Source organism: Myxocyprinus asiaticus, chromosome 11 (assembly GCF_019703515.2).
Source record: "Myxocyprinus asiaticus isolate MX2 ecotype Aquarium Trade chromosome 11, UBuf_Myxa_2, whole genome shotgun sequence".
Taxonomy (NCBI): domain Eukaryota; kingdom Metazoa; phylum Chordata; class Actinopteri; order Cypriniformes; family Catostomidae; genus Myxocyprinus; species Myxocyprinus asiaticus.
This window is the reverse complement of record NC_059354.1, coordinates 35,496,010-35,517,471: the sequence shown is the minus strand read 5'-3', so window position 1 is coordinate 35,517,471 and position 21,462 is coordinate 35,496,010. Positions and strand designations below refer to the sequence as shown.

At 36.4% G+C, this 21,462-nt stretch overlaps 1 protein-coding gene across 1 annotated transcript; it reads left to right on the top strand.

The window, feature by feature from the left end:
• Positions 1-100: 100 nt before the first annotated feature.
• Positions 101-19,670, top strand: LOC127448546 (immunoglobulin-like domain-containing receptor 1). Its single transcript, XM_051711175.1, has 8 exons — positions 101-9,237; positions 13,621-13,791; positions 13,873-14,022; positions 14,583-14,702; positions 14,787-14,933; positions 15,333-15,458; positions 15,579-16,429; positions 18,120-19,670. Exons 1-8 carry the CDS (start codon positions 9,189-9,191, stop codon positions 18,156-18,158), a joined length of 1,653 nt encoding a protein of 550 aa, XP_051567135.1. The 5' UTR covers positions 101-9,188; the 3' UTR covers positions 18,159-19,670.
• The last annotated feature ends 1,792 nt before the right edge of the window (positions 19,671-21,462 follow it).

Genomic DNA, 21,462 nt, shown 5'->3' with positions numbered 1-21,462 from the left:
GTTAATAACCTATGTGCATTTGCATAACATGTCTTTTGTTCCTTATCACCTATATCAATGTGAACTACAAAGGCACGAACACTTTAACTCTTTGCTCTTGCTTCAAAATACATAAGAAAATAAATAGGACTTTTTCTTCAGCAATACAGACCCAAAGCCAAGCAGGAAATGGGAAAGGAGACAGTAAAGGAAAGGATGCTTCTTTCCAGGATGAGATTACAATATCAGGAAACAATATGAAACAAGCCCTCACAGGTGTTTAGTGCTCAGATTTTATGTTTAGCTCTCTCTATATCTGTATCTCTCACTTTCTCACACACTCTCACATTGTTCTATAGTCAATAAATGATTAATAATTAACAATTAAAAAATGAATAACTTAATGATAATGATACATCAGTAATATCAAAATAGTCTCATAATTCACATTAGATGGTGAAATCTAAAAATACTGTACGACCTGACTCATTCAAAAAGGAACAACTTTTAAAACAACAAATCAACAAACAAAATTTCAAATCGGAAAAGTACAGGCATCAAATTTTAGCTTGCCTCCTTTCAAACACTATTTAAGAAAGGAAACATCTGTGAACAAATTTGGTAACTCATTCCGTATTTATTTACGTAATACAAATGACTGATGTATATCAATAATCTGTAATACACTTCGCCTCATCTCATCCCAAACCTTGATGTTTTCTTTCTTCCGTGGAATACACATACGTTATTTTCATGTTATTTAAGGGTTAAGGATTAAACCTAGGAAAAATCATAACTACATTTGTTGGTTTGTTTATTTTTCTCAATGAGAGTAAAATAATTGCTGTTGTATAGAGAAGAACTGTATAAAGAGTCTTCAAAAGTTCTTCTTTTGTGTTCCACTGAAAAAGAAAAAACCTACAGCATGGGTTTTGAATGGGTGAATAAATAATGACAAAATTTTCATTTTGGGATGAACTATTCTTTTAATAAAGAGAATCAAACTTGTTGAAAAAGGCCTAAAGACAGTTGTATTAGGACTAATTCACCCAGAGGAATGTGTTCAATTTCTGTGCTGTTTCATCATTGTAAATCAGTTGCAGGTTTAATTTAAATATGGGGACAATTAAAGCCTTAAATCAAATTTCAGCAAAAGATGTCAGTGTGAAGTAAAAACAACAACCTTATTAACCAATAGAATTTAGAATTTTTGCAGCAGTGACAAAATCTGTAAAAAAAACAAAAAAAACAATCTTGTGTTGAGCGGGTAGAATTCAGTGAAGCTGTCAGCTGAGGACATGTGGGTCGTCTATTTCTCAAACTAAAGACTCTGATGTACTTATCCTCTTGTTTAGTTGTACATCTGGCCTTCCACATCTCTTTCTGTCCTTGTTAGAGCCAGTTGTCCTTTGACTTTGAAGACTGTAGTGTACACCTTTGTATGAAATCTTCAGTTTTTTGGCAATTTCAAGCATTGTGTAGCCTTCATTACTCAAAACAATGATTGAGTGACGAGTTTCTAGAGAAAGCTGTTTCTTTTTTGCCATTTGTGACCTAATATTGACCTTAAGACATGTCAGTCTATTGCAAACTGTGGCAATTTGAAAACAAACACAAAGACAATGTTAAGCTTCATTTAACGAACCAAATAGCTTCAACTGTGTTTGATATAATGGCAAGTGATTTTCTAGTACCAAATTAGCAATTTAGCATGATTTTTTTGCATGATCAGTCATATTTTCAAAATCAATGCCAAAATTTCACAATTTCTGTCAGGGTATGCAAACTTTTGAGCACAAATGTGTATATATATATATATATATATATATATATATATATATATATATATATATATATATTGGTTGACAGGCTTCAGTCTTTTCGACATATATGATGATGTTGGCATTTACACTTGTTTACATTTACGGGAGAAAACATTATGTAAAAAACGTACCTCTTCAGCATTCAGCATCCGATCTAACGGTGCACTTTCCTGTGTATGGTGTCAAGTTTCAACATATACGAAACAGATATTAATAAATGCCTATTTTACCAGCCTGTTGTATTAGTATTTATTTATTTAATGTCCCTTATTCATTTTAGATAGTTATTGAATATTGTTATTTACATAGGCTAAATATCCCATTAATGAAATTTTGTTTTATTATGTATCATATTTTAATTGTCAAATCATTTTTATTTGTATAGCGCTTTTCACAGCACACATTGTTTCAAAACAGCTTTACAGGAAATCATGCATTAACAAAAAATAAAAAATAAACAAATGAAACTGTAATATCTATAATGTCTTACAGTGATAATTGTGTAGTTTGATTAAATATGATTGTAAAACGTGTATAGAAATTAAATAATTAAATAATAATTGTATTTAGAACCCCTGTGAGCAAGCTGAAGGCGACTACAGATATAATTTATTACAGCTGACAGTTACGAGCAAACAAGGTTTTAACAAGATCAAACTGAAATTCACGGATTTTTAACACTTCTGTGTACAAATGTAAAGGCTGCTTATTGGATCAATACAGGTAAACATCATATGCGACTACGCATTACTTTTCTAGTTAAGTCTTGCCTTAAGAACAGGTGGTGCAACCAAATTAAGCACTGACTTAGTAACAAACTAACTAGTAGTTACTAAGCCCTTAGTGTGAACTTTACGTCTCAACTTAAGTGAGACCTTACGCACAGCTGGTGCAACCCTAACCAGAGGCCGTTTTTTTAAAATGAATGTCTATGGAGGAGATGATTCAGTGTGCTGATTATACTGCTTTTGTGAGAAAACAACTCACCACTATAAACTGACCGCTTTCCGCTAATCTTCAACATGTTTAACGCTAAACAATCCTTTTGGAATGAACGTGTTGAGTTTACTAAGAGACACGGACAATTTTGCGACATGTAGGTGTCAGTTTACGGCTCTCATTCATTTTAATACTATCCGCAAACGGTGACTTACTGTCGTAAGAGAAGATCTTTGCAAGGGTTGTCGTTTGTGAAGTAAACAAAAATGTCCACTGGTCTAGCAAGTGTCTCCCCCTGGTGTTTGAATGGTAAAATATGTTTTGGTGCAATAGAACGAACAATTGTATCTTTTAATATTTTTTTATTATTATTTTTTTATTGCGAGTATACAAATATTATACATAGACACACAGATACCTAAAACATAGAACAGTACAGGAACAAAAACAGATACAGACACAGAACCAGGGTAACAGATATACATACAAATGTATATTCAAATCAATAGAAGGAAAAAAAAAAGAAGTTTCTTAAGAGGTCACAAAAGTTGAATATAAAAGCACAGTTGATAGTTTTCAAATACTCAACAAGCTCAATCTTAATGAAAGAAAGGTTTAGAATAATTATATTTGCATTTGTGTATATAGTATTTTGCTAGTAGGAAACATAAATTAATTATGTAACATTTTTCTTCATTTTCTCTTGAGTAGTCAATCATTCCAAAAAATACATCTTTAAAACTATAAGAGAAGTCACTTACAAAGTGAGATTGAATAAACATTAGAATTTCTGACCAAAATTTCTGTATTTGGATACAGTACCAAAACAAATACAAGTAATGTTTTCCACAGAGGATTAACAGAAAGAGCTGTTTACATCAATGTCCGATTTATATCGCTTAAGAAAAGCTTTAGTTGGGTAGAACCTATGTATCAATTTAAACGTTATTTCTTTTACTTTATTTGTAAGCAGATACTTTTGGGGCATGGACTATAATTTATCCCAAGGCACATTCTCTGCAATGTTAATCCAGTATGGTATTATGTAAGAAATTGTTACTATCTCTCTCTGGAAAATTGCTCTTATTTTACAATTATTAAACTGCTGCTCTGCAGAGAAACATATATTGCCAACCATTGTATCAGCTAAATTCAAAGAATGGGTAGACGGCCATGGAAAGTCATTACCTTGCAGCAGCAATGACACTCCAGAGGGAACTGCATCGAAAACAATTGCATATTCTTTAGCAGTTATAGGAATTTTGTACTTCTGTAAAGAATCTATGTAGCTATAAAGTCTACCATATGGGTTAAAAAGTCGTCCAAATAAAATAAGATTGTTGTTAAACAAATGATCAAAAAAGAGTGATCTATTTTTGTAGAGAATGTTCTTATTATTCCAAATGTAATATCTGTGCGGAGAGAAGTTATAGAAGGTATATCAGGGACCAAGCCAAATGCATCTGCTTATGAAAATTGGACGATTTGATTGGGATCTTTTTGACATCATAATTACAAAGTAAAAGAAATCTCAAGCCACCAACTTTAGAAAAAAATATAATTAGGGATAATGTTCCAAAGCAATGAGGAGTTATTAAAAAAGTGCTTAAGCCAATTAATTTTAAAAGTATTGTTTAAAGTAGTGAAGAAAAATTAAGTCCCCCCTGATTAATTGGGTTCATCATCACAGACTTTTTAATGAAAAGGTTTTATTTTTCCAAACAAAATTGTATAACATATTTTCAAATTTTCTTAATACCCCTTTATCAACCTCCAAATAGAGAGATTTGCGTAAGTGAGTCTGGACAACCCTTCAGCTTTAGAAAGTAAAATTCTTCCTTTAATTGACAAGTCTCTTTGCAACCAAGAGTTTAATTTCTTTTGGGTTTTCTCTATAAGGGGGTCAAAATTGAATCTACACCTTGTAGTTTGGTCTTTTTTAATTATTATTCCAAGGTATGAAATTTGATCTTTCACTGGAATGTTACATATAGAAGGAACATCACAATTTTTAATGGGCATTAGTTCACATTTATTGACATTTAAGTGGAGACCTGAAGCCCTGGAGAAAGTGTTAATCAATCTTAAAGCAATAGGGACTTGGGAAGCATCATTCAAAAACAATGTGGTGTCATCGGCCAGCTGGCTAATAATAATTTGTCTATTGTCGATTGTCACACCATGTAAATTACTATTGGAAATATGAAGAGCCAAAAATTGAGAGGCAAGCAAAAACAAATATGGGGATATAGGACAGCTTTCCGTTTGGGAGATATTGTTATCGCAAGCTTCTTTATCTTCTGCTGAAATAATTTTATTTTGACTAACTGAATAAAAAAAATAAAAAATAAAATAAAAAGAATTGGCTGATTTATCGCAATATCTTGATGTATATAAATTATTATAAAACTTGGAGCAAAAAGATGCTATGTCTTTAGGGTCATCAAGAACTCTTTCATTAGTTCGAAGACAGTCAAGTGAAGCATTCATTAGCTTTTTCCAACCTAAAATAGTAGGCTGAATTTTGTTCCCCTTATTCTAGCCATATTTTTCCAGATCTAATATAGGCTCCATTAGCTTTTGATCTATACAGTTCATCTAATTTATTTTGTAGTCTGGAGTATTCATATTTTTGACTGCCGGATAATGGCTCCTTAAAAGATTAAGAGGTTAGTTGTGAAAGAAATTCTTCTTCTGCTATCCTATTTTGTTTTGCTATATTACTTCCAAACATCCTAAGAAATTTCCCCAATTCGTATTTTAAAAGCTCCCAATTTCACCCATAAACCTTTTGTGTCTCTGCTCTATTCCAGTAAGTTTTGATTTGTTCATTAATTTGCTGCTTCACCTTTTCATAGTTAAGGAGGGAACTATTTAACTTCCAGAGTGATGCTTTTGAGATTTTGAAGGTATTATTTTGGGATAAATGTACTGAAATATAAATAGCTTTATTGTCAAAGGACTGTTGCTAATAGTAACAGAAATATTGTTTCTCCTTAATGTTTTAGAGATCAACCAGTAATCAATTCTAGATAGTTTCAAACAGTCCTTGTTACACCAGGTGTACTGAGCTTCATCTGGATAAATTTTTCTCCAAATATCAATCAAATCAAATTTGTCCATAAACGTTTTCAGGTTTGAGTTTGAATATATTGTTTTTCTTGGTGGGTACACCTAACATATTATTTGTTCCTATATTAAAGTCAACACCTAGAACCAGTAAGGCAGTAAGGTATTTGCTTAACGTGTATGAATTATTTTGATCCAGAATATTTTTTTAAATATAGTTTTTTCAGACCCCTGGCATTAATAGATAACAAAGAAAAAGACTAGGGATGGGCGATACTACTTGTTTTCTTTTCGATTCAATACCAAGTACTTTTAGGCCAGTATCATCGATATCGATACCAATACGATACCTCTAATACATTTCATTTTTACGAATTCTTTGGATAAAATTAGTAACTTAAATTATTCATTTTTTTAATATATTTATAGGCCTAAGCAGAAAATTATTAGGCTGCTTTGTTTACCTTTCAAAAATTAGTAAGTATAAGCAACATATAAAACCACAAAATTAACCATAGATATTATTATATGGCTACTATTACTAAAACCAAGTCACAATATGGATACAACAGTAATGCTGTAGCAAAACCATGGTTAATTGTACCAAATCTTGGTTACTGCTAAACCCCCCCGCCAAAAAAACATGGTTACTACAGTCGTGGTTACTAGTCAAGGTTAATACAATATTACTACAGTAAATCCATGGGCAGTTTCATAAGGGTATCATTTATTAACAAGGATTAAAGATCATTATCAATGTTTTAACACCTGAATTTAAATACGCCTGTAAAAATTGTCACACAAGCCCATTATTATACATGTCACTTCTAGATTTGTCATTACTTAGAGTGAATAACTCCAAATGCTGTTTTTCTGACATTACCTCAGTAAAGCACTGCTCCCTCTTTGAACGAGCACTGTGACTGAAAGGGTGAGTGCTGTCTGTGACTGCTAGTGTATTTTAGCATTTCTGCACATCAAGATGAGCGGAAGAAAAAATAGTTCCGGCGCCATGCAACAATTTGCTAATATAATTCTTTTTTCCACTTCGAAGCTTATGAGATGCATTAATATTCATGTTATCTAAATAATAAGATCACTAGTTAAAGAATCGATAATTTTATGTGATATTCTTGATACCACATCAGTATCGGAAGTATCGATACTTGAGTATCGATCTGCCCATCCCTAACAAAGACATAACATGTAACACAACAAAAGAATATATTGAGAACTAGGTATAGAACAAAATACTAATTTGAGAAAATGAAACTTCTCTTAAACAGCTCAAACGTTAAATTTATGTCTTGCCTACCTCTGCAACAGAACATCAAGCAGAATAAAGAATATAAGGGTTAGTGTGGAAGTCTTTTTTGCTTTTTATCGATCTATTCTTCTCACTTTCCTTCCCTTTTCAATCTTTTTCTGATATCTTTATTAGAGCGACTGCTTCTTTACGTATTTAGCTTGTAAAATGTATAAAATGGATGACGTTACTTTAACATTTTTCAGCTCCCTATTTTGATAGCACATTTACTCAACTGAACCAGTTTACCTAAATTTCAAATACATAGAAAAAATAGCTAAAGGAAACATAAATATGGGAGCGGTAAATCTATTCGTGCATGCCCGTGAGCAGAGGTGCAAAAACCATATATGCAAGGTATGCAATGCATAGGGGCGCCATGTAAAGTTCACCATGTACCAGCGGCTGTGGTGCAGTCAGCCTCCTCGACCCCTCCAACATCTCACCCCCCAAATACCCGCTGGGAAATTTGTAGTTGCGCTCCTACCCGTGAGTTTAGCAAAGTCCAACTATGCAGTAAAAGTTAAATGAGTGTACCACAGCATCCTTCAGTCTAACTTAGATGGTTTGACAAAACCCTTTTACCATCAATGTATGCAAAGGGGCCTCTGAAGCCTGCTTTCTTCCCCTCCTTTCTCACTCATTCAACAAGTGGCCACAGTTTATTTCTGGTGTGCTTGGTGCTTTGCATCAAGTCTTCGAGAATTCTGATTCTGAGGAAGTCTGAAGTTCTCGCATCTCTCCAAATTTTATCCCGGACACTGCGTTAAAGAAACTGCACAATGATGTGACGGTTTGAGCGTGTATCTCCGGAACGTGGGCCCAGTCTGTGAGCAATGTCTACCGAATAGATGAGCTAGTTGCCAAAGTCAGGTGAGATTTTACTGAACACATTGATGAGAATTCTTCGGACATCTTCTCCTCACTATTCCAGCCACTCATAAATTCCATCTCCTTTTATAAATGTAAAGTGAGCCAGCTGATAGATAGCTGTGCAGCGTGTAAACTGCACTCTCCTGACCTCAAGAGGTGCACTAGCGACTGACGCTAAAGGCTGTAGCCTTTAGCCTCCTTGTAAGCGCACCCGCCTCCCACGCCGGAGATGCCAGTTCAAGTCCCGTTCGGAGCGGGGCAAGCAGGACCGGTTACAATAGTGCCGTGACCCGGGGGGTGAGTGTAACGGGAGCCAACTGGTAGATAGCTGTGCAGTGTGTAAACCTCACTCTCCTGACCTCAAGAGGTGCACTAGCGACTAACACTAGAGGCTGTAGCCTTTAGCCTCCTTGTTAGTGCACCCACCTCCCACGCCGAAGATTCCAGTTCGAGTCCCGTTCAGAGCGGGGTGAACAGGACCGGTTACATAAGCATCCAGCTCCTCACACTTGTCAAGTAGCACACAGTTTTCCTTTTCGAGTGACTCTGTGGTTTTAGACGCGTCTTCGCTTTTGAACACGGCGTCCAGTAATTTTTTGCATAAGAATGCATGGCACCTCGGATATATTCTTCCATCAAACACAGCAAAATGTCAAAAGGAACGAAAAAAGAAACTTCTTCAAATCATATTAACTGTTATTACTGTTACTACTTTAAGCCCTCATACACGTAAAGTCGCAAAAATGTCACTTATGATGCATTCGACTGCAGAGCGTCAGCAAGAGGATGTTACTCAGACTCCATCTTGGCTCCCCCACCCCCCTGATCTTTTAATTTTGACTCATAACATTTACAATGACAACTATGTGAAAACCAAAGAAATGTATGTGATTTTGAAAAAAATCAGTAATGAACAAACTGGATTTTGTGTGATGCACCTGTCGAGGGGTGGAGTCGGTGAGGTCATTGTGGAAGGAGGGAAGGGAATCTGACTTACAAAGAGCAAAGGTGTGTTTACATTGTAGACTTATGAGAATACAGATAGATCACAGAAATAAGAAAAATTATGGATATGCCTACAACAGACTTTTTGAGGTGACATGATGGCCTGCGTGCGGTGCCTATATTTGCAAGCTGTTTGAGTCATACTTGGGTTTTTGTGTGTTTTGCTTTGTTTTGGTGGAAAATAGAAAAGAAACATGCTGAAGCTCGAGGTGATTGGGCTCGTGCTCTGCATCTTTCCAGCACGTAAGTTGCTTTTAAAAACCACTGGGATATTGAAGGTCTGTTTACTATTAGGGCCTTCTGAAGATTTAAAATAGTCTAGAGTTCTTTACTGTAAATTCGGTAAGTTGAGTGGCGAGGTTAATTATCAACAGGTGCAACCATGACAGGCCAAGAAACCAGATCACGTGACCATGTATATAACTTGCTTCATGTCAATTTATTAATGAAGCATTGTGTAGACTGAACCTCAGTTCTGTTTTAAACAGGGGAGTAAACTAGTTAAGTAAAAATACTTAAGTATTACTTTTTGGGATTTGTACTTTACTTGAGTGCAATTCAAATGGAAAACTTGTACTTTACTTAATTATATTTCCAAAGAAAAAAACAGTACTTTTTACTCCTTACAATTTTATTTAAACTTGAAAAGTACTCATTACATTTTTGCAGATCATTTTCTTTCATCTTACTGGATTGAAGCCGACTTTTCACTGTATCTGACAAAGGACAGACCAGAGGTCTGTCATGTCAAATGGAGTGTTGCACGTCGGCTGTGTGGAGTTCCGACCATCTGCAAAGGCGGAATTTCGGATCTGATTTGAGCGTTGGATATGTTTAAATATTTGTAAAATAGACCATATGTGACCGCCCGACTGAATGTGATGTATTCATTCAAAACTATTAGCATGAAGTGAGAAACACTGATATTTTTGTCCTAAACTTTATTGTAAACGCCTGCTACTTTTACAGATGGACATTTATGAAGTCAAAATTGATAATTCACGTTGCAAATATATATATATATATATAAACAAAAGGCTTTTGTAATTAAATGTGTACATGTCATTTATTTCTACACAAAACCAACAGCATTACTAACTTTCTTCAAAACTTCATTTACAATTTTTTTAATCTTTCTCAATGTCTCAAGGATTTGGGTGCACTGACATTGCAATTCGTCCTTCTCCCATGCAAAGAACATTGCGTGACTGTGGCAATGTTTTTGCAAAATAAAATTATGTGGTTTATTACACGTCTCAGTGCAGTTCTGAAGTGAAATATCCACTGTGTGGTGCTAACAGAGAGTGAAATGTTTGAATGTTTAAGGTTAATGTTCTATCGAGATTTAAATCAACAAAATCTACCTCCCTACCTTAAACCTAAACCTAACCGATAATGTCAGAAAAAGCAAATGTGACATGAAAAACACAATTTCTGATGACACTTTTAGCTCACATGTTGACTCGTGTGCTCTTCAGGATTTGTACCCCGGTCCTTTGTATTGCAAATGCAACACTCTATCAGTTGAGCTACCACACAATTTGATCACATTTAAACAAGCTTTTAAATGTACAGTAATTGGTTATGTAATGCAAACGTTAAAATGAGTCATGTGCTATATAGTAAAAGTGTTTATATGTCATAAGATAGAACAGAGCGAAAAACGTTTATGAACTGATAATCTATGGTTTTACTCATGATTTGAGTGAAAGGAGATCAAATTAATTGTTGTTTTAGCACCTCTAGTGTTCATTTCACCAGGAAGTTGCTGTGTTACGTACAACAGGCCACATAAAAATCGTGTGACGAGGAGGAGGGCGTGGCCGACCCATGATGCGGGGCCGGAGACGCTGGGTCGAGAGAGAGAGAAGCATGCGTTGGTTTTAAGTTTACCATTAAACTTTACGTTGACTGTTCAGCCGGTTCCCGCCTCATCCTTGAACTGTGCAGTGAGGCCGCGTGCGTCTCTCTCTCTCGAACTGGCGTCTCTGGCCGCCGCTTTCCCTCTAATCAGCGGATTCAGCACCGGCTGTGCTCCATCATGGCCCGGCCACGCCCTCCTCCTCGTCACAAATCATTTTGAAAAAATGTAGTTATTGTAACATGATTCTTTGACCAGGTTGCGAATGCCACTGGGGGAGAATATGACAGTCGTCAGAGACAGTAAAAACACGACTTAACAAACCATTCGAGTTTAACAAAGTCCTTTCTCAAACAATCTCCTTTAGATTTCATTCTAGTTAAGAAAAAAGTTACTTTTAAATTTTTTAATACTTAAGTACAATTTAATGTGAATATATTTTACTTTCACTCAGGTATGTTTTTGGCTAGATACTTGGACTTTTATTTGAGAAAAATTTCACTCAGTATCCATACTTTCAATTAAGTATAATTTCTGAGTACTTTTTACACCCCTGGTTTTAAATGTTCTTGTGCTGTGGAAACAACTAGTGAGACACACCTTTACACAAAAAGTTTGTTGGACTTTGTATGGTCATGCTTTTAAGAATTAGTGTATAGACTCATAAGGCCATATAGCAAGGTTCCCATGGTTATGGTAACCTAGAAATATCAGGGGAATTTATAATTGTGATTCCAGGCCTGGAAAAGTCATGGAAATTGGGAGAATAATAAAAAGTCATGGAAATTTACAGATGAAGTCAGAAGTCTACATACACCTTATTCATATATTTAAACTCCGTTTTTTCACAATTCCTGACATTTAGTCATAGAAAACATTCCCTGTCTTAGGTCAGTTAGGATCACTAATTTATTTTAAGAATGCGAAATGTCAGAATAATAGTAGAGAGAATGATTTTTTTCAGCTTTTATTTCTTTCATCACATTCCCAGTGGATCAGAAGTTTACATACACTTTGTTAATAATTGGTAGCATTGCCTTTAAATTGTTTAACTTGGGTCGAACATTTTGGGTAACCTTCCACAAGCTTCTCACAATAAGTTGCTGGAAATTTGACCCATTCCTCCAGACAGAACTGGTGTAACTGAGTCAGGTGTTTAGGCCTCCTTGCTTGCACATGCTTTTTCAGTTCTGCCCACAAATTTTCTATCGGATTGAGGTCAGCGCTTTGTGATTGCCACTCATTGGTATTGACCTTGACTTTGTTGTCCTTAAGCCATTTTGCCACAACATTGGAGGTATGCTTGTGGTCTTTGTCCATTTAGGACCAAGTTTTAACTTCCTGGCTGATGTCTTGATATGTTTTCCTCATGATGTCTTGAGATGCCTTCCTCATGATGCCATCTATTTTGTGAAGTGCACCTGTCCCTCCTGCAGCAAAGCACCCCCACAACATGATGCTGCCACCCCCATGCTTCACGGTTGGGATGGTGTTCTTCGGCTTACAAGCCTCACCCTTTTTCCTCCAAACATAACGATGGTCATTATGGCCAAACAGTTCAGTTTTTGTTTCAATAGACCAGAGGACATTTCTCCAAAAAGTACGATCTTTGTCCCCATGTGCACTTGCAAACTGTAGTCTGGCTTTTTTATGCCAGTGTTGGAGAAGTGGCTTCTTCCTTGCTGAGCAGCCTTTCAGGTTATGGCGATATAGGGCTCATTTTACTGTGGATATAGATACTTGTCTACATGTTTCCTCCAGCATCTTCACAAGGTCCTTTGCTGTTGTTCTGGGATTGATTTGCACTTTTCGCACCAAACTACGTACATCTCTAGGATACAGAATGCGTCTCCTTCCTGAGTGGTATGATGGCTGCGTGGTCCCTTGGTCATTTTACTGTGGGTATAGATACTTGTCTACATGTTTCCTCCGGCATCTTCACAAGGACCTTTGCTGTTGTTCTGGGATTGATTTGCACTTTTTGCACCAAATTACGTTCATCTCTAGGATACAGAATGCGTCTCCTTCCTGTGCGGTATGATGACTGCGTGGTCCCATGGTGTTTATACTTGGATACTATTGTTTGTACAGATGTACATGGTACCTTCAGGCATTTGGAAATTGCTCCCAAGGATGAACCAGACTTGTGGAGGTCCACAAGTTTCTTTCTGATGTCTTGGCTAATTTCTTTTGATTTTCCCATGATGTCAAGCAAAGAGGCACTGAGTCTGAAGGTAGGCCTTAAAATACATCTACAAGTACACCTCCAATTCAGTACACCTCCTATCAGAAGCTAATTGTCTAAAGGCTTAACATAATTTTCTGGGATATTCCAAGCTGCTTAAAGGCACTGCTAACTTAGTGTATGTAAACTTCTCACACACTTGAATTGTAATATAGTCAATTAAAAGTGAAACAATCTCTCTGTAAACAGTTGTTGGAAAAATTACTCATGTCATGCACAAAGTAGATGTCCTAAACGACTTGCCAAAACTATAGTTTGCTAATATTAAATCTGTGGAGTGGTTAAAAAAATGAGTTTTAATGACTTCAGCCTAAGTGTATGTAAACTTCTGACTTAAACTGTATATACCAAATAGAACATTTTCTAGTTATGCTCTGAAATATTTTATTAGCAAGGAATTGTTCTTTAAAATGCAAAATGTAATCATTATCCAGTAATCATAAAAGTCATGAAAATTCATTGGTCAAAGTTTAGGAACACTGAACTAACCTAAATAGGCACTGTCTCCCTCTCTTCTCAGAGCTGTTGTCAATCCAGGTTACAGTTCCTCAGACGGAGAGATACACAACTCTGTTTGCTTCTGTAATTCTGCGGTGTGACTACTCCACCTCTGCAAGCCCACAAGATGTCCTGGTCACATGGCGATTCAAGTCTTTCTGTCTGGATCCAGTCCTGGAATATTATTCAACTGGTGAGTGTCATAGGACTTATTGTCCTTTTCACAATAAATGTGATAATCGATGAGATCATGTATGATTCTCTCTTCCTTTAGCATACCAAGCAGCTTTGGCCCTCAAGCAGGACCCAGCCAATGATTGTCCAGACAATCAGCGCACTATTCGCATTGTGATTCAAAAAAGGGGCATCAATGAAGCTACTCTGGGGACAGAGTATAGAGAGCGCAAGATCTCCATTCAAAACAGTGAGTTTGGACCAACTAGTGCTTTTTTAAACACTAAACATAAGGTTTGTGATAACTTGATGTACAACCATGTGCTTAAAAGTCTTAAAGTTGTACCAGTTTATCCAAAAATGAAAATTCTGTCATTAGTGATTCTCATGTTGTTCCAAAGCTGAGTGACTACTTTTTTTAAGTGAAACAATAGGAGATGTTAGGCACAATGTCAGCCTCAGTCACCATTCAATTTCACTATATGAAAAAAAAAAAGATGCAATGAAAGTGAAAGGTAACACTTATTTTAACATTTCTTCTGCACTAGCTTCTATACTACACCAGCTACTCTGAGAACTTGGCAGCGCGATATTGTTGACTTTTGTGTGACAAATTGCTTGTTCCTCATTTGTGAGTTGCTTTGGATAAAAGCGTCTGCTTAAAGACTAAATGTAAATTAAATGGCTGTCATTCAGTTCATCTGTTACAAATTAGCATAAATGTGTCCTTTGTAACCTTGGCAACATGCTACCACATAGCATAGTTAATGTTTTAGGATTTAACTTTTTTTGTATGTGTGTATTTTACAGCTGCAGACCTGGTTATTAATGAGGTCATGTGGTGGGACAACGGCATGTATTACTGCTCCATCGATGCAACTGGTGATGTTGTGGGAGACTCTGACAAGGAAATCAAACTCATCGTGTATCGTAAGTATTAACACTGAAGTCTTGATTTTAACCACAGAAAAGCTTCTAGGTGCTGATGAGGTCACGTCCCCCTCTTTCTCTCAGATTGGCTGACTGTTTTGCTCATCATTCTTGGGGCATTACTCCTGATCATACTGACTGGTGTCTGTTGCTGCCAGTGCTGTCCTCAGAATTGCTGCTGTTATGTGCGTTGTCTCTGCTGTCCTCGCACTTGCTGCTGTCCAGAAGAAGGTATTTACCCCCACTATTAGCATGCATCTTTCATTGAATGGAAAAAGGATGTAACGAATGTGAATGGTGATTGTGACAGTCAGTCACTAACATTTTGCCGTTTGTGTTCCACAAAAAAAGGGAGTCATATGGGTCTGGAACCCCCTAAGGGAGAGTAAATGATGAAAGGATTCGGCTTGTTCTCTGGGGTTCTTAATACAGTTATTTGATTACTTATTTTTATACACAATAAAATATTTAATCAAACCACACAATGATGACTCTAAGACTTTATAGATACTACAGTTTCATTTTCTGTAAATGCATGATTTTCTGTATAGCTGCTTTGAAACATTGTGTGTTGTGGAAAGCGCTATATAAATAAAAATGACTTAACTTGACCTCATTCTGTCTCCTTAGTGGTGATGCGCCACAAGATGATGCGTGATGCTCAAAATGCAATGGTACCTTGGCTTCATGGACAGCCAATTTATGCCCCCATTGCTTCAAATGCAATGTCTCAGGGGAACCCATTTCTGTATTCAGGTCAGATTTACTTCCTCTAATCATCTGCTAATGTACAGTATGAATGGCTGCTTCAAAGATTACTAATAGAGTGACACTAATGTGGATCTTACTAAACTCAATGGAATGTATCCTGCACAGGCTCTTTATCCGATCTTCCATCTAAACACAGCCTTCCCATGGGCCCAATGGCCATTCCTCCCCCTCAGGCTGCCCCACACTTTGTACCTCCCCATGGATATCATGCAAATGGCAGCATGAGTGGAAGTGTACATGGCAATAACCAGGTGTTAGATTTTGTGGAGAACCAGGTAAGAGGGATGGATATGGGAGTCCCGATGCTCCAGCCTCAGCATCACTATGCAGCAGTCCCACTCCAAAACCATCAACTTCAATACATGGCCCAACCACACCAACCGACACCCCAGGCTGTGCTTTTTTCAGCTAGGCCACCCAGCATGCTCTCCGCCCTGGATGAGATGGGTGTCCAAGGTGTGGAGCGCAGAGTCATCCAGCTGCCTCCCATTGTGGGCAGAGCAAAACAGAACTCTCGGCGGGCCGATGATGGTGCCCGTGGGAGACCTCGGCAGTCTAGTCAATCTAGTGGTAGTTCAAACCGCACAGGTCATCAATGTGATAACTCCTGGAGGGTGCCAGCATCTTCACGGAGAGGGATACAACACAACTACATTGATGAGTCTGACTGGGGTGACAAGCGTGGAGGGCGAGGTTCTTCAGCATGCAGAAGAGGTTCAGACAGGTCTCGTCCACGTGCTCCCAGTAAAGGCGAGCTGCTGGAAGAATTGGAGCGTGCAACCACTCGGAGGGACAGGAGTTATTCACCTGTTCCACGCAGGGGCTCCTGGAGTTCAGATGAGGAGGACAGTTATAGAATGGAAAAGCGATCTCAAGGGAGATTGTCAGGGAAACCACCAACTTACTCTTCCATTGACATTCTGCCTGGCCACAGCAGGAGAGGCGACCACTTCTCAGTAAGAATCTAAAGCTATCATTTGTCCATTGGGAGGATGCGATATCAATACATAGGCCCCAAAAGTGTTTGGACACTGAAGACACACTTAAAAATGTTTGAATTCCATTGCATTAGGTAACAAAATATCATAACAAGTGGCATGTGTTTTAAAGAAATCAGAAAACAAAACATTTCACACACAAAAAAAATTTAGATTTTAAATTATAGAACTATACAGTACTGTGCAAAAGTCTTTGGCACATAAGGTGTTTCACAAAAGCATTTGTCTTAAGATGGTTATTTATATCTTCAGCTTTAGTGTGTCAATAGGAAATATAAAAGTTAGACTCCCAAACATTACTTTTGCAAATAGAAAAGATTAGAATAGAAGAACAGGGAGCCTTGCAACAGATGTCATGGACCCCACAAAGCCCCCCACTGAACATCGTGTCAGTCTGAGATTACATAAAGAGACAGAAGCAATTAAGACAGCCTAAATAGATAGAAGAACTGTGGCCAATTCTCCAAGAAGCTTGGAACATCCTATCTGCCAACAGCCAAGAAAAACTGTCTCCAGGTGTACCTAGAAGAATTGGTGCTGTTTTAAAGGCAAAGGTGGTCACACTGAATATTAATTTAGCTTTTTTTATGTTTACTGGACTTTGTATGACATTAAGTGATAAATGAAAACTATTTATGTCATTGTTTTTGAAGACATCCTCACTATGCAACATTTTTCACAGGTGCCTAAAACTTTTGCACAGTACTGTAGTTGTTCTGTTCAAAATGGTCACTCTGCTAAAACACCTGTGTGAACTTGAGGGTCTCTAACTTAAAATATCCACTACAAATTACATTAAGAACAGCTCGTTAATGAGGTCATGACATGAGAAATTAATTTTCCATTGATCTCTCCACATGTAAGAGTTCATTATACTATAAAAACATATGGTAAGTTTCAGAGCTCAAAATTTCCTCCTTACGGTAAAAAGAGTATTTGTTGAAACCAAGATGCCAAAATGACTTGTTCTCTACTTTCTCCACATTGTGATGTCACACTGTGGTAGGCATTTGCATCTGACAGCTTCCACAACAACACATCAACGACTACTTTACCTTATCACTTCAGTATCCCCGCCCAGTAGTGGTGAGCAGTGAGATGGCAAGGAGAGAGCAGGTCAAGAGTGCCAATCATAACAGTGGGCGTTTACTCGTATTAAAGGAGAAGTAGCAAACTAAGCGTTTCTGACAGAGAGTCAAAATGAGGGTGGAAATTTATTTATTTATTTTTTGCAGAAAACTTTTCTAATATAAGTGAATCTCAAGGAATATATTAAAATAATTTAAAAAAAGTCATGGCATGATCCTTTTAAAAGAAAATTCTTAAATTGCTAAGTAAGGTGAAGTTCTGAGAAAAGGTCTAGCATCATTTGTTTGCAGATGTCACTTGGTTTTATGTCTTGTAACAGTATATGCAATAACAATCTAATTCTGACCCTCTTTTTCACACCTTGTGCCCCATTATTTTTGTATTCTTGTCCACCTTTTTCTTTAAACCATTCCTTATTGTCACATACCAAAAAAATGTATGCCGTGATAAAGTGTCACTGTTTGATAAAATATTGCTGACTTAAACTGAATAAAACCACTAAATGAACAAAAAGCAAATGTAAATAAATTTTATTGTTTGTCTTATCTCAATCTTACAGGATAAGAGTTCTCGCAGTGGCACAAGTATGGCGATCTGAATCCTCAACCTGCCTTGTCCTTCATTTCCAATCTGATCAGTCACTACTTACCACCACCTACATGAATGTCTACTGGAGCAGTCTACTGTCATTGGGACTAATAATGCACTTTTGCACTGAAATAAAAAAATGTATCACAGGTGGACTGCATTAGACAACTGGAAGACAGTAAATGCACTGTATGTCTTTTTTAATACTCATTTTATCTATTGTAGGCTGTGGATATTTTGCAGGGCTATAGCTAGTGGGGTGAAAGATGGTAATGATTCTAGGGCCCCACATCAAATTATGAACTGTATTTTTTAATAGGAAAGGGTCCCAGAGCAATATATAGTCAGGGGACCCTGAATATTTTGCTACGGTATATGCCCCGTTATGTGATCACTTTATTTTTTTTATATACTGCTAATGGAACATTTTTATTGTACATTATTAAATTAACCACTAAGAGGTTTTTGGTAATTTTTTTAGTACAATCTTTGGAATATGCTCAGTGGCACTTCTGTGAAGGTTATACATAAAAGAGCCTGTTTTGTTCATTTAAGTTTTCTGTTTACTTAGGTTTGGTCTTTGGAGAAGTTCTGTTGGTTTGTTGATTATGTTCATATTTGGTGCTGTCATCTAGAAGTTGACCGATAGTGGGTTTTGATGATACTGATAGCTAAGGTGGTGGAAAAGGCAAATAACCGATTAATCTGCCTTACTGTGTCTATTCTTACTGTGTTGGGTACAGACATAGATGCTACAAGAGTTCGAAACAAATAATATCCTGGATGCAGTGTATTGTTAAACAAAAGTCCCAATATTCCGAAAAAATAAAGATTTGGATATGGATTTGCATAATGCGAGGCTTTTAACTATAAATAAGCCTGAAACACACTGGGGACTGTTAATTTTTGAGAATTGACTCTGTTATAATGCTCTATGTATGCTGTTTAGCAAATTAAGCTTTTAAAGACTAGATTTTTACTAGATGAAGATGTACAGTTCTGAGCAAAGGTTTTAGGCACTTGTGAAAAATGTTGCATAGTGAGGATGTATTCAAAAATAATGCCATAAATAATTTTCATTTATCAATTAATGTCATACAAAGTCCAGTAAAAATAAAAAAGCTAAATCAATATTTGGTGTGACAACCTTTGCCTTTGAAACAGCACCAATTCTCCTAGGTACACCTGGACACAGTTTTTCTTGGTTGTTGGCAGATATGATGTTCCAAGCTTCTTGTAGAACTTGCCACATGTTGAGATCCGGGTCTGTGGGGGCCATACCATCTGTTTTAGGGCTCCTTGTTCTGGATTATGACTGGATTGGTTCGGTTGATGAATGGAGTCAGCACAGTGATGATGAGTGACAGGGTAGGTGTCCAGTGATGAGGCCTGAGAGATATGAGAGCGGAGTAACAGCAGAGAGAGAGAGAAGCATACAGCCAACAGCACAACAGCTCTCGTGGCGTAACATTCTTCTATTCAATTCTATTTGCAAATGGAATGTTGAAATCTAAAATTGATATTTCCTACTGATACTGTAAAAGCAGAATATATAAAATAATCATTTTAAGACAAATGTTTTTGTGAAAAATATAATGCACCTAAGACTTTTGCACAGTATTGTATATTTCACCAAATGAGGTTAACTAGGAATAAGGTTTATTATTATTATTCACAAGATATTAATTTGGAGACACAATGTATGTGCTGACTGGGCATGTTTCTATAGCCACATTTTACTTTGCATGGCTTCGCTTCAATTTAAAATGATTATCTAATCAAAACAACTAAATATGCATTGAAGAAGTGAGGATAAAAATATGGATTAATATTGTAAATGATGACAGATTTAGACGAAGTCAACACTAATTAGTCTAAGTTTGAAAACCCAATTTTCATTTGCCTAATGTCATCGTTTTCCAAAGTATTCAGTATTGGAGAGCATTTCGAAAGTCTTCATTTTAGGTGGAGGAAAACATTTTTCAGTGTAGACGAGAGGCGTAAACATAGCAAAATCAATGCTTTTTCAAATGTATTAGTGTGGTCATGTTCTCACTACTTAGATATAGCAAATACCCACAAGGTGTTTTTATTTCACTTCTAGAGGCCGTTGTTATACTGCAGAACCAAGCCATTCTAACTGAATCCTCTAGTGACCACAGAGGAACATGGAGGAATAATAAAAACAAAACTACCAGCAAAGGCAACTATCGGAATAGATTTTTGCCAAAAACCGATAGTTCCAAAAATCGGGTTAACTGGTGAAACCATATATCGGTCGACCTCTACTGTCACCAAATACAAGGTTTATCGGAGGAAAGTAACTGTTTCTGTATGAGCACAATTTGTTTTTATTAGTTGCATAAAAAAAACAATAACACTAAAATCTTTGTAGCCTACAAGCTGTACCATCCAATTCAAAGAGAAAAGCTTTCCAGGTCTTTGTATTGGCTTGTGCTAAAATTGCTCTAGACACTGGCTGGAAATGGAAATAAAGTTTCTTTTACAGATTTTTATCTTGGAACAGCTGTTTGAAAACCTTCCTGCACATATTCAGCAGGTTTTTCCAAAAAATGCCTAGACTTTCTTAATCAAATTTTACTGACATGTTCATAAATGCTATTTTATTATTTATTATTCTTATTAATTGTATTATTAATAATCCTTTTTAAATTATATTTTTTATAATAATTATAATGTTTATAATTATGCTTAAAGGAATATTCTGTGTTCAATACAAGTTAAGCTCAGTCGACAGCATTTGTGGCATAATGTTGATTACCACAAAAAATAATTTAGACTTGTCTGTTCTTTTCTTTAAAAAAAATCGAGGTTATTGTGAGACACTTAGGCTACAATCCAAGTTTTGGAGGGTTTAAAGGCAGAAATGTGAAGCTTGTAGTTTTATAAAAGCACTTACATTAATTATTCTGTTAAACCTTGTGTATTATTTGAGCTGTAAAGTTTGTTAAATGATAATTTTACAGCCATTTTAAGACTTTAGTGTTTGTTGAAATTACATTGTCATGGTGACGAAGTTGTAAAATTGGCTAGAATTTTACACAGAAAAGGTTAGTAAGTGACTAACACACTAAAATCATAACACACATATTGTTTATGTCTTGTGGCTATACTTTTGAAATAGTATTTTAATGTTTACGGATTGGCCCCATTCACTTCCATTGTAAGTGACTCACTGTAACACAGATTTTTTTTTTTTTTTTTCCTTTTTCTTTTTAAAGAAAAGGAGGGACAATTTAAAATTAATTTTGTGGTAATCAGTATTATGCCACAAATGCTGTCGAATGAGCTTA